This window comes from Heliangelus exortis, chromosome 3 (genome assembly GCF_036169615.1).
Source record: "Heliangelus exortis chromosome 3, bHelExo1.hap1, whole genome shotgun sequence".
Lineage (NCBI taxonomy): Eukaryota > Metazoa > Chordata > Aves > Apodiformes > Trochilidae > Heliangelus > Heliangelus exortis.
This window is the reverse complement of record NC_092424.1, coordinates 85414059-85426520: the sequence shown is the minus strand read 5'-3', so window position 1 is coordinate 85426520 and position 12462 is coordinate 85414059. Positions and strand designations below refer to the sequence as shown.

The following is a 12462-nucleotide window of genomic DNA, read 5'->3' as shown; positions in this document are numbered from 1 at the left end:
CTCTAAATGCTGGATTTATTTGCAGGATAATGTCAAGTTACATTACATAAGAAAAAATCATTAAAGGGAAATACCATGTCATTTTCCTGTGGCAGTGGCTGTGGGGACTTAGCTGGACAGGACTCTACCACTCCAGGCACAAGTCCTTTTTAAAGTCTGGTAGGCTTATCTTGACACCAATCCACACCAACGAAAATAACCCAACCCACCTCACAACTGCATCAACACCAGCAACAAGCATTGGTCCTGTTGTTGGTGTTTATTCAGAAGAGAGCTAGGACTGGGCTGAACGAGGTATATTGACAGCACATTTTGGAGGAGCTTGCTTAATAGCATGTGCCTGTAGGATGCTTGGCTCAAGTCAGTGCAGTCAGTGCTTGGAGAAGCATGCTCTGGGTCCTGTCATGAGCACCAAACCTCACCAGCATAGAGGAGAGTGAGAGATCGTACCTGCTCTGTGATAGCTCGCGTGCATTTCAGGGTCTGAGGGGCAGCTGCACTGACTCTTCTTGTTGTCTTCAACTAGGTTATGTGGGTATGCAATTTATGTCGAAAGCAACAAGAAATCCTAACGAAATCCGGAGCGTGGTTTTTTGGAAGTGGACCCCAGCCTTCACCCAGCCAGGACGGGACGCTGAGTGATACGGCGACTGGTGGCAGCTCGGATGCGCCCAGAGAAAAGAAAGCAAGGCTGCAAGAGAGATCCAGATCACAGACTCCCTTAAGCACAGCAGCTGCCTCAGCACAGGAAATCTCTTCTTCCAGCGTGCAGCCCGACCGCAGGAAAGGAGCAGAAGTATCACAGCCAGCTATGGGCCCGGACCAAAAACCAGTTTCATCAAGGTCTAGAAGTGAACCTCCAAGGGAGAGGTAATGCTTTCTTGTCTTGTTAGCATCTCACAATTGGAAATGCTTGTTCAGTAACCATAGAATCACAAAATGGCTAGCATTGGAAGGGATCTCAAAGATTATCTAGTTCCAACGCCCCTGCATGGACTGGGACACCTCCCACTAGATCAGGTTGCTCAAGGCCCCAGCCAACCTGGCCTTGAACACTTCCAGGGAGGGGGCAGCCACAACCTCCCTGGACAAGCTGTGCCAGCGTCTCCTTACTCTCACAGGAAAGAATTTCTTCCTAATGTCCTGTTGGAGAGTTTTTGGAAGAAAACGGACATGTGGGCAATCCTGATTATTTATCTTTAGCCAGAGTGAGCTAAGGGCCTTGAGGCCCAGCTGCAAGGTTACTAAAAGATCAGCTACGGGCAAAATATAAGGGAGTTGGCAGCAGAAAAGAAGGATAACAGGATGGGAAAGCATCTCATAGACAACACTTAAAGAGTTGTATTTAACCAGTTAGTGCACTGTGGCATATGAAAAATGTGCTGTACCAATCAGCAATATGCTTATCAGCCTGCCTGTGTATAAAAGGGCTACTGCTACTCTCAATAAACGGCAATACTTAGATTATATTAATCTGCGTGTTGTCCACTGTTCTCCCATATGTCAAACCTAAGTCTCCCCTCTCCAGGTTTTAAACCATTCAGTAACATTACACAAGGCTATCAGCTAGGCCTTGTGTGTCTAGAGCCATGTAAAAAAAAAAATAAATTATTTACTAACTGGGGAAGTGTGAACGTTTGCTAGCATTTGATTTGGTCTGTTCAACAAAAATGATGGAAGCCCCGCCAACAATTGTATTTTAGGGATATTTCCAATGTACTTCAATGCATTTTGGTGTACATTTTTAATATAGATTTGTAGGTTACTTTTAACTTTTGAATTTGGCAGGCATTTTAAAGTTAAACGAAGAGCAAGCCTTTAACTTGATGAAATAGTGTACCAGAATTAAAAAAAGCCACCAACATTTCCTCAAAACAACAAACACCCAAACACACAAAAAAAGCACCTTGTGGAGTTTTTTCAGATACTTTGTGTTCTCTTTTTGTCTATGGTGTATTATTTTTAATAATAGAAACTACTAAAAGAGCTTGTTTATACCTGCAAAGAAAACATTCAGGAAGAATAGCAGAAGTACCATAGTAGCATCTTGAATTCAGAGCAATTTGTATGCAAAAGTAAATCCAAATGGAACCGTATTGTATTTTTAGTGAGTAAATGAGTAAATTCCTGATCTGCATTTGCTATGATGAATGTGTTGAGGAGTGGCAAATCAAGAGAAGCTAATGTGATGGAGCAGTTGTTCTTTTGGCTGCTGGCAGATGGCAGAGCAGTTTAGGAGAGATCCTATGGCAACAAAACAAGAGTCTGCCATAGGAGATTTTCCTCTGACCAGAACAGTTGATGATTTTTTTTTCATAGCTATTGAAATTGCAAATGGGTGATGAACAGTGCTTAATAACCTACTGTGAGGGTGAGATCTGCTTGGGTTTAACTGTACCAAAACTCAGGTTAGTGTTACATGTATGTATGATGGAAATGAATGCCCCTGATTCTGGTGATTATTTTTTCTGGGTTTTTTTTTTTAGCACTGGGAGGGGCCCTTGAGTAGTCATCACTCAGCTAAAAGGCAATTTAAGGACAGAAAATGCTTTCTGTTTCTGCTTCTCTGTCCAAGAAAGAGATAGATGTATTCATTATTCAATTGTAATGTTCTCAACTTGTCAATTGTAATGTTCTCAAGTTGTCACTGAGACATTCAAATGAAGCCCAAGGGTTCTGAATGGACAGCATCTATGTAAAGCTCAGGTCCTACTTGCCAAAAACTCTGGAGGGACAGGAGCTTAATTTGGATCATATCCAACTTGTCCTGTCACATGCACCTGCAAAAATCCGTGGCGTGTAATCTGACAACCTATCAGTTGTGGAAGGGAAGATTCAGTGGGACAAAACAAGGTCCTAGTGACTCTGTCCTGGTGGAGTTTCATCTAAAACCAGTGTATAGCTGTGTCCAGCCTTCTTCAAAATCATTGAAGTCATAGTTCACATTCACATTTCAAAATATTGAAATCATAGTTCACATTCTCATGTGAACTAGTAAAAAAGAGAGCAATGGAATGATGAGGGAAATAAAATATGCAGTATAAGGATATTATATGATTCTTTAGCTTGCTTATTCTTCCAAAGTGGGAGGTGAAAGAGTAGAGACCATGATTTTCAGGAACCTTTATTTGTTGCTGTGTACTTTTGCTGTATAAGGACATAAATTACATTTTTCATCCTCTTGTTTACCAGAGAAAGGAATGACATTAACTTATTTCAAGGAGTCACTTGGCGTTTGTTTATATGCTTATGAAATGGGCACTTCTTTTTAGAGTTTTAATAGGATAAAGCAAACTAGATCAAATGTTACTGTTCCTGGATATATTCTCTTTTACATTTTTTTTATATCCATACTCTTCCTGTCACTTTGGGAGATAGTTCATTTGGTGGTATTTATATTTATACTGTCAGGGTGCTCAAAAAGAGTTGTATACATGTGGTTAACCTGTAACCCTTATGACTGCTGCAAAAAAGGGGAGAACATACTCCAATACTGTCATAGTGCTGCAGTATACAGCCAAAGTGACTTGGAGTCTTCCTACATAACATGGAGCAATTATTTTTATCTGCATTTTTCCATGTTAATATTCCTTGTTGTTTTTAATTGGACTTACGTTTCTTTGGGCTCTGAAAGTTTGCTATTGGAAAATGAAAGTACTTCTGGAAGGATTAACAGATTTAATTCATGTTAATGGATCTAGGACCTTTCTGTATGCTTTACCATAGCTTATCCCGGTTTATCATCTATTCCCAGTATATATTTTGCATTCAGTTCCTCAAATTATTGTACTCCTTTTCTTTGTAGGAAGAAGACAATATTGGTTTCAGACCAGAACGGCAAAGGTTTAAAGAGCGAGCGTAAGCGAGTGCCAAAATCCTCTCTCCCAAAAGAAGGACCAGCAGACGACAGGGAGCGTAAAGAACGGCATGAAGGTAGAAGGCTGGAGAAAGGCAAGTCACAGGACTATTCAGACTTCCCAGAGAAACTTGAGGAAGGCAAAGTGCCTGATGATGAAAAACAAAGGAAGGAAGATGAATATCATACCCGTTACAGGAGTGACCCCAATCTGGCAAGATATCCCGTAAAACCACATCCTGAGGAACAGCAGATGCGCATGCATGCAAAAGTTTCTAAAGCGCGGCATGAGAGAAGACACAGTGATGTAGCTTTGCCACACACAGAAATGGAGGAAGCGGAGGTACCTGAGAATAAATTAGGAAAACGCTCACAATTACAGGGAACTCAGGACAGAAAATCTCTTGTGGAAACTCAGAGGTCGTACTCTATAGACAGAACAGGTGATGTAAGAATTTCTGTTTCTAAACAATTAACTAATCATAGCCCACCAACTCCCAGGCATAGTCCAGTTCCTATAGAACACGTAGAATACAAGAACCACGATTCCTTTAAAAAACAGAGCCGCCTTGATCCTAGCTCTGCTATTCTCATGCGAAAAGCAAAGCGGGAGAAAATGGAGACCATGCTAAGGAATGATTCCCTTAGCTCTGACCAGTCGGAATCAGTGCGGCCATCCCCTCCAAAGCCTCATAGAGCAAAAAGAGGCGGAAAGAAAAGGCAGATGTCAGTTAGTAGCTCAGAGGAAGAAGGGGCATCAACACCAGAATATACTAGCTGTGAAGATGTGGAGATAGAAAGTGAAAGTGTCAGTGAAAAAGGTAAGGACCTTTATATATATTATGCACATGGCCATGGCTTGGGGAAAAAAACCAAACTGTATTCTTCTCTCTTTTGCCTCTTTTTAAACATACACCTTTCTTTTCCCCCTTACCTTTCTCTCTCTCTTTTTTTCCTTTTTTTCTTCTTTTCTTTTTTTCTTTTTTTCTTTTTCCCCCTCAGCTGAGAAGTGTATTATACCTATTTACATTTGGTTTCAATGTTTCCTTTTGACATTCTTAGATGAGGTGGTTACAGGTAGCAACAGCTGAGGAGATTCTCATTCTCTGCCCTCTTTCACCTAGAACTGACAGAACTTAAGGGTTCTAGTTTATTCTCTCAATGGCACCTGTATTCCTTTGGTCACTGTTTCATCCTTTTGTCTGTATGCAGAATAGTCTTCTGTGAATGGACTGAAACAGTTCTGTAACAATCTGAGGAGTCTATTATAAAGCAATATAATCTTAACTGTCACCTCAGTCTTAAGATATGCAAAATTTTACTAGATTTAATAATGCATTAAAGATCTGCCAGAGTTAATTGTTAACGAAGAAGACACAGGGCAAGGGGAGTATTATATAGGAAATAAATGCAAATTTCCTTACTTGTTGGCTAGATTAATTTTCTCCCAAGCTTAACAGCATGTTTAAAATCTTACTTTTCTGTTAACTGAAATCTAATTATTTCAGTTTGCCTTCATCTATTGATGTAACACTCAGCACTAAGGACTAAGTGTAGTACCCTGTGCTTTTAAACAAAGGCTCTCTTCTGGCTGAAGAAGTTAATCAAATCCATGAATGGTGAACAGATAAAATAAGCATCATTAGAAAAAAACTTTGGTAGAAGCTACCAACAATCTTATAACCCTAATTTACCTTTAAGTGATGCTACAGTGAGCTGAAAGCTTTATGTGTCTTTGAAAGTAGAATTTAGCTCTTTAGTTTAATTATTTGTGTTTGTAACTTGACAGTTTGCTTCTGGTGTTGATACTCAAAATGCCAATGGCTTCTCTGTGTTGTCTTTTAGTTGGTTTCCTGACATGTCTTTGATTCATATGCACTAACTTGTCTGTCTGTCTTTATCTGATGTTTTGGTCTCCTGACATCCCCTAAAGCTCCAGGTAATCATATAAAAAAAAGACAGCATACCTCTCCTATCCCACCTGAATAGCTGTTTGCTTTAACTTTCTAAGCATGAACTTTTTCATCCCATAGAAACTTGCTTTTCTGCTAATTTTTGTGGAGGGATGATGATCATATCCTCAAATCTTAATCCAGATTCCACTTAAAAACAACTTTTTTGACTGTCAGAGTTGTCAAATAGTGGAACACATTGCACAAAGATGTTGTGCAGTCTCCATCCTTGAAGATGCTGAAAACCTGAACTGAGAATGGCTCGAGCAATCTGCTCTAGCTGACCCTACTTTTGAGCAAGGGGATTTGAACTAGGGACCTGCAGACATCCATTCCAGCCTCAACTATACTGTCTGTCTTAGAGAACACATTTTTCCCTTATTTTGTGGCAGTTTTTTGTGCTGGCATTTCTATTTTTGTAATTTTTCTGACTTTCTCTGTTAGTAGCAGCCTGTAAAGTAGCATTTCCTTTCCAACTTTGTTATTTACTTTCATTTATGTGCATCAATTTAAGGATGCTCATGAAATAGAATCGATTTCCTGTATTTACTGCAGGCAATCATTATAAACTGGAAGGTTATGGGTCTGAAAGGCATTGTTACTGACATGGATATTTTGGTATAGTTTGCTCTATAGTGATTCTTTGTATGTAAAAACTTTCAGTGGTTGTTTTCAGGCTCATGAAAAAGTGATCTCAGGTTTTGACCAGTTTCCTATAGTGGTGTTCAACCATTGAGGGTGGGACATTTTTCCTTTAGTGTTATGAAGCCCAGAGGATTGCACCTGTCACAAAATGCTGATGTGCTCAATAACTTTATCAAGTTCTTGGATTACCTCTGAGATAGATATTCAGGCTCCCCTTTCAGACAGTGGAGACCTTGGTCTGTATCATGTCACAGTGTTACATCACTGTATTGGAATAAAAGTTATAAATAGGAGTAGGGCCTGACCACTGCCAGTTCTTGAGACCTTATCTCTTGACTTGTCAGAAAGCTACCCCTGTATTATTTATCATAATATATATATATATATACACACACACACACACATACCTGGGCATATATATGTCTGTATATATGTGTGCATATATATGCATTATGTGGGGGAGTGCTGTGCAATACATTACAGAAATCTATTTCTTAATTTAATGGCTATGAGATGTGGCTGTTAATTTTTTGTTTTTCCTCATCTTGATATGACTTACAATCCTTGGCATGGAAAAAGAAGAGGAAGGCCTTTGAGGCTTGGGTTATAGTACAGAAAAAGAGATGGGAAATGTGATTACGAATGAGAAAGCAGAAATATTTTTGGTAGTAAAGTATCCAATTATTTTTAGAATTAAATTTTCATCAGTACTTAAAAAAAATCTTCTGTATTTTGTATGAGTAGATGCAAAGGCAGGAAACTTCATTACCTAAGAAAATCTAGAAATCCTTCACTATTTTATAAGAATGCCATAGTAAAAGAGTGTAGTGTTAAAAACCTTGATAAGAATAAAAGTGCCCCTACTGTAACTGAGGACAGAATCATATTTTTTGCAATTAAGCATTATTATAGCAAACAGAATTTCATCCACCATTCCTTCAGTGCTTTGTTTGTAATTTCGGGGAGATACTGTACAGGTCCCTATTTGTATTGCATTCATACTTGCTACAGAGACTTGCAAGAATAACATAAACCAGACTACTACAAATGAAATCCAGACCTAATTTTAAAACTGAGAACAGCTTCTGCCTACTGCCATCCCATGAAAAATGCAAATTAGATTTGGAATAAGCTTGAGGAAAACATTTTCTTTAAAGCTTAAATGCAAGATTTTGTGACAAACTGGTAGATTTGAGTGCAGACGAGGTTGTACCTGATTTCTTTTATCCCATTATTAATACAAGAGATACTCTAGACTTCTGTCATGGAGGCTTTGAAACCGGAAGATAAACAAAACTTGAGAATTGTTATGTGTTAATGGTTTTACATTTTGCATACTTGTTGTTCATACTTACCTAAATGTGTATTTTGTTCACACCATTTAGACTTGAAAATATTCCTAATACCTGTTATCAGCAAAAGATAAAAACTAAAAAAGTAAAACTCGCTGTATATACTTGCTAATGGAACTAATTGGGTGCAAGGACAGAGTTGGAGCCTTGTTTCAAAAAAACTTCCTGAGATGCCATCCTGTGTAGTTTCAGTGCAGTTGTGATTGCTTCATTCATAATGACTGTCTTACAGTGCCAGGAGGAATAGAGCCATCCAATTTCACTTAATTCTTATAACATTACCCTTCTGGTTAGAAAGTGTTATGGGCAGGGGTCTTGCTGGGATCTTGGGGTATTCACAGCTGTGAGGGTTGTAGCCCGAAAGAGAGGACCTGGAGGTCACAAGGAGAAAGAGATGCCGTGGTTTGTAGATGAATGTGTTGATGCTGGCTTGGCTCCAGGAGGAGAGGATCTGACCCATTCCTCCATCCTCTCTGGTGATGTTTTGGGTGCTCGTGCTTGAAAGTGCTTCTGGGGAATGGAGAGCACAGATTAAGTCCCTGCCCAAGTGATTTCTCTCAGATGCTGTAGTACTGTTGGGCAGGTAAGATAGGATGACAAAGAAACAACACCCATGCAGCAGGGTGTATAAATGGACTGAAAGAAAACATCAGGAGAAGGCTAAAAGAGAAGAGGAAGCTGGTTTAACATGTTTTTAGCTAAGCTTTTTCACTGAGGTATTTAAAATTTGAGTGTAGGCAAGTCAAGTTGTACTGTAACATCTGCCAACATATTTTAACATCTGTTCATTTGTACAGTTGGGAGTGGAGTTTTAAAAAGAGCTGAATTTGTGTAAAAATGTGACTGAGGTTTAACTTTGTGTAAAATAAAATACCTTTGCTAGGAAGATTGCTAGTTCTTAAGAATAAGTTACAATTGATCTCTGGTCCTTGTGCCAGAAGAAAAATAAAGAATAATATGTAATGATATGTACAGAAAGGAAAGGAAAAGGAAAGGACTGGGCTTTAAGTGGGAAGAAAAGGTGGAAGAGGGAAAGAGATGGAGTGCTTCTCATCCCCTGGAGGGTAAAGTTACTGCAAGGGACATTGATGTTCAGTGCCAGAAATTGTGTAAACTCTGAGGGCAGTTAAGCAAAGTTAAGGGTAATTGTAATCAGAATTTCTTATTTAGATGACATACAAGATTCCTGGAAATAAAAACCAATTGCCTCATATCCTGCACTGCTCTACTTTAGCAATGCTCTTGTTCCTGTGGCAGGCTCTTGGCCAAGGTGGGGAAATCTGAGGCTAAATCTACAGTACTCCTGACTGTAGCTTATTCTTTTTTGTCACCCTTTGGGAACTGATATTTTATAGCCACTTCCAGTACAAGTTTATGTAATAATAACCTGATTTTTGGAAAAGAAAAATAGAAGTACATTTTGACTCTTCAGAGACATGGAAGAAAAGGATATCACAAACTGTTAAATATTTGGGTGAACCAAACTGTTCAGTAAAGCTGCAGAACTATGGACTGTTTATGCTGCATATTGAAAGATGAGTTTAGGTCTTGGGACTGAAATCCAAACCTTTTGTTTTTTCCAACTGTAAGGGGAAGCTTCTTCCCTCTGGGTGAAAAATGAAAGCCTGCAAACTAAAAAGGTAAATTAATTATCGGCTTGTTATAGATTAATAATTACACTGGTTTTAGAGTTTATTTTTTTTAACTAGCAACTAAGAAGAATCTAATTGCAGTTTTTCTGGAAAAGTTTTCCTTTTCTTTGTTACAGGCATTCAGTGTATTCATTCCTAAATTATTTTGATGCAAAACACAAGGTTTATACCATACAGTAATGATTAATATTGGTTAGTATTTTGTGTTATTTCTCATACCTTTGATAGCTTTTTTGCTTATAATAACACAATTACTGTGATACACAGGAACCATTCCAGTTTGTTTCAGCACAATTTTGAGTAGACAGATTGACCTTTTTGAGCACTCTAAAATTAGTATGCTGATAAGTGGTCTCTAGGAAAAACTTGATTGTGTCAGAAAGAAGGTTAATAATGATAAAATGTCTGCCTTTTCTTTGAAAAAATGTGAATATTTAAATAATATGTATCTGAATAAATACAGTGCCTAACTTGATGAGAGTTCAGTCTGTGACTGAGACTCCAACTTGCCTTGATCATAATAAAATAACGTCCTTATTTAATGCAAAGAAATATCATATCATTGGTAGCTACTCTTTCATTTATCAGAATCCATGAAAATTTCAGCACACTTATGTTCTTTTCTGATTAACCGGCTTGCCTACCATGAGGGATTCAATTGAGCCTAGATTTCTGTTCTCACCAGCATTTAATTTGATGTTAATAAGCTAAATTACCCTTTTGTCTGCCTGCTTGCTTTTCCTATCAGGTAACAAAATGGTTTATGTATGTATACTAATATTGCTTATAAACATATTATGAAACTATTTCATATGGAAAGACCAAATTTGCAGACTTCACAGCCTTTGGGTTGGGTTTCTCAGTTTGTGCTTATTTGGATGGTGGTTTTGGTGTTTGTTTTGGGGTTTTTTTTGTGTTTGTTTTTTTGTGGTTTTTTTTTTTTTTTTCGGGGGGGGTGTTGGAGTTTTTGTGGGGTTTCTTTTTTGTTCTTTTGGCTTGTTGTTTGTTTATTTTTTTTTTTTTTTAACTGATGAAGGCATCACTAAAGGATATGAGAACCAGATGGTTCTGTGCCTGGAACCTTGGTGCTCAATTCATCACTGGTTACTGCCTCTCTCTCCCCGGGTTTTTGAGACCTTAATGTAATGGTTTTGATAACTGATCACATTGCTCTTTTGGTCCAAGTAGAGGATGCTTCTAAGGTGTTTGTTCAAAGGGTGTAGGGGTTTTGTTTTGCCTTCCCTCTCAGCTTGAAGGCATGAAAGAATAGGGCAGAGTTTTAGAGGTTTATTTTCAGTTGGGTACCTGTTTTTATCTTTTCTGCCTAAGTTAGCAGTGAGAATAGAAGTTCTGCTAGCAGGATGTGCAAAATGTAATACAACAGTGATTATTTGTATCTCTCGTGCACAAGAGTTCCCAAGCCCATTCCCTTGTTTGACTGCAAAAATAGTATCTGAAAATCTCTCTAATTGTGAAATGCTTTTACTGTAATGCTACGCAGTAAATGCAGATCTACAGCAATATTTTTATACCCTCAGTACTAAATATTTTAATACACTTTCATTCCATCTATGAGGCAACTTTTAATAATACATTTTATTTAGAATATTTTCTTTTCACCTTTGCTTCCTGCCTGTAAACGTGACCTTTTCTATTTCAGAAAAACAAATATCAGCTTTACTTTGTGACATCTGATGAAAGTACAGGGGCAGTGTGGCTCAGCTAAACTTCCCAAATCCAAATAATGCCTCTGAAGGGAAGATGGGCTGGTGCTGCAAAATTAGACTGAAAAGGATGTTTAACTTCTTCATGTGTGCTGTACACTTCACTTGGGCTACAGCTAGTATGGGATTGTTTTGAAATTCTACCTGCAGGTCTGTAAAGAATTTAAGCATGTTTAAGTGTCATTATATTGAGATTTTAATTGAACATAGGGTCCTAGTTTACTACATCTGTAGTATTAGTTGTGGCAGCTATGTGGGGTGGAGGAATAAGTAAAGTAAAATTGTTATATTACTTGGTTACCTTTCAGTCTTCTGTGTAGACAAAATGTAGCAAGGAGAAATGAAGCCTATCAAGCATTTACCTAATTTTAACTCAGATGTATTTTATAATGTGCTCACATGTAGATTTTACTTCAAGTGCATATTCAAATGAGCAATTTCTAAAACATTACCATTTTTATTAAGGTTTATTAACTAAATAGGATAAATAAGTTAATAATTTGATGTTAAAATATTCACTGACTTTTGTGGACCTAACTATATTCAAGTTTCTTGAAGTTTTATTGAATTTTTGGAGCTTCTTTCTATGTTATGCTATTAAAAGCAGTAGGTACTAAAACTTTATTTTGCTGTGCTTCTCAGAGAAGAAGAAAGCACCATATGTGGCTCTTTCTGACCCATTAGACCACATGACCTTAACAATTAAAATTGTGCTTAATGAGCCACTAGATGGAGCAGTTAAATCTAAGTTTTATCTGTCACATCCTCTTTCTGCAAGACAATTTCTGTTTTAGAAGGGAGAGAGCCTGGAAATGGGGGCACACCTTCCTGTTCAAACTGATAATGTAAAAGGTTTTTTTCAGCTCTTATCTCCATGTGTGCTTTTCTGTAGGCAGATTTACACTGTTCTGTAGTTTCAGTGTTGGAGCCAGTGTATGGAATGTATTCTGGATATGGAAATTACACTGACAAGTATAGCTCTATGGAAGCAGTTATTTTTTTAAATGAGTTGAGTCCTTTCTTAGAAAATAATAAATATAGTAAAGAAAAGGTACACTTTTTTTGAGGAACATGAGCTAGAGTTTAAAACATTTTGAGAAACTTAAAGATTATTGTTTAGAGAATTCTGTATGATTGTACTTAAGAAAACTTGCTGATACTTTTGGTGATATTTTCTTCCTACTTACCCAAAGCACATTTCCCTCCAATCTGTGTTTTCCTAAGAAACACCTGTTTAATGAGAGCACACTGTGTTATCTGCTTCTGGAATATTCTAGTAAA

The 12462-nt window shown here is 37.8% G+C and overlaps 1 protein-coding gene across 14 annotated transcripts in view; it reads left to right on the top strand.

Annotated features, from left to right (window-relative positions):
• Window positions 1-12462, top strand: part of RIMS1 (regulating synaptic membrane exocytosis 1) — a 305213-nt gene that overhangs the window by 144669 nt on the left and 148082 nt on the right. For all 14 annotated transcript variants that reach the window (XR_011725375.1, XM_071741578.1, XM_071741571.1 and 11 more), the window contains 2 exons: window positions 527-870; window positions 3806-4677. Coding sequence is in view for 13 of the 14 variants with exons in the window: in XM_071741578.1 (XP_071597679.1) it covers window positions 527-870; window positions 3806-4677 (1216 nt within the window). In the remaining variant the exon portion in view is untranslated. The remainder of the gene's footprint in view (window positions 1-526; window positions 871-3805; window positions 4678-12462) is intronic.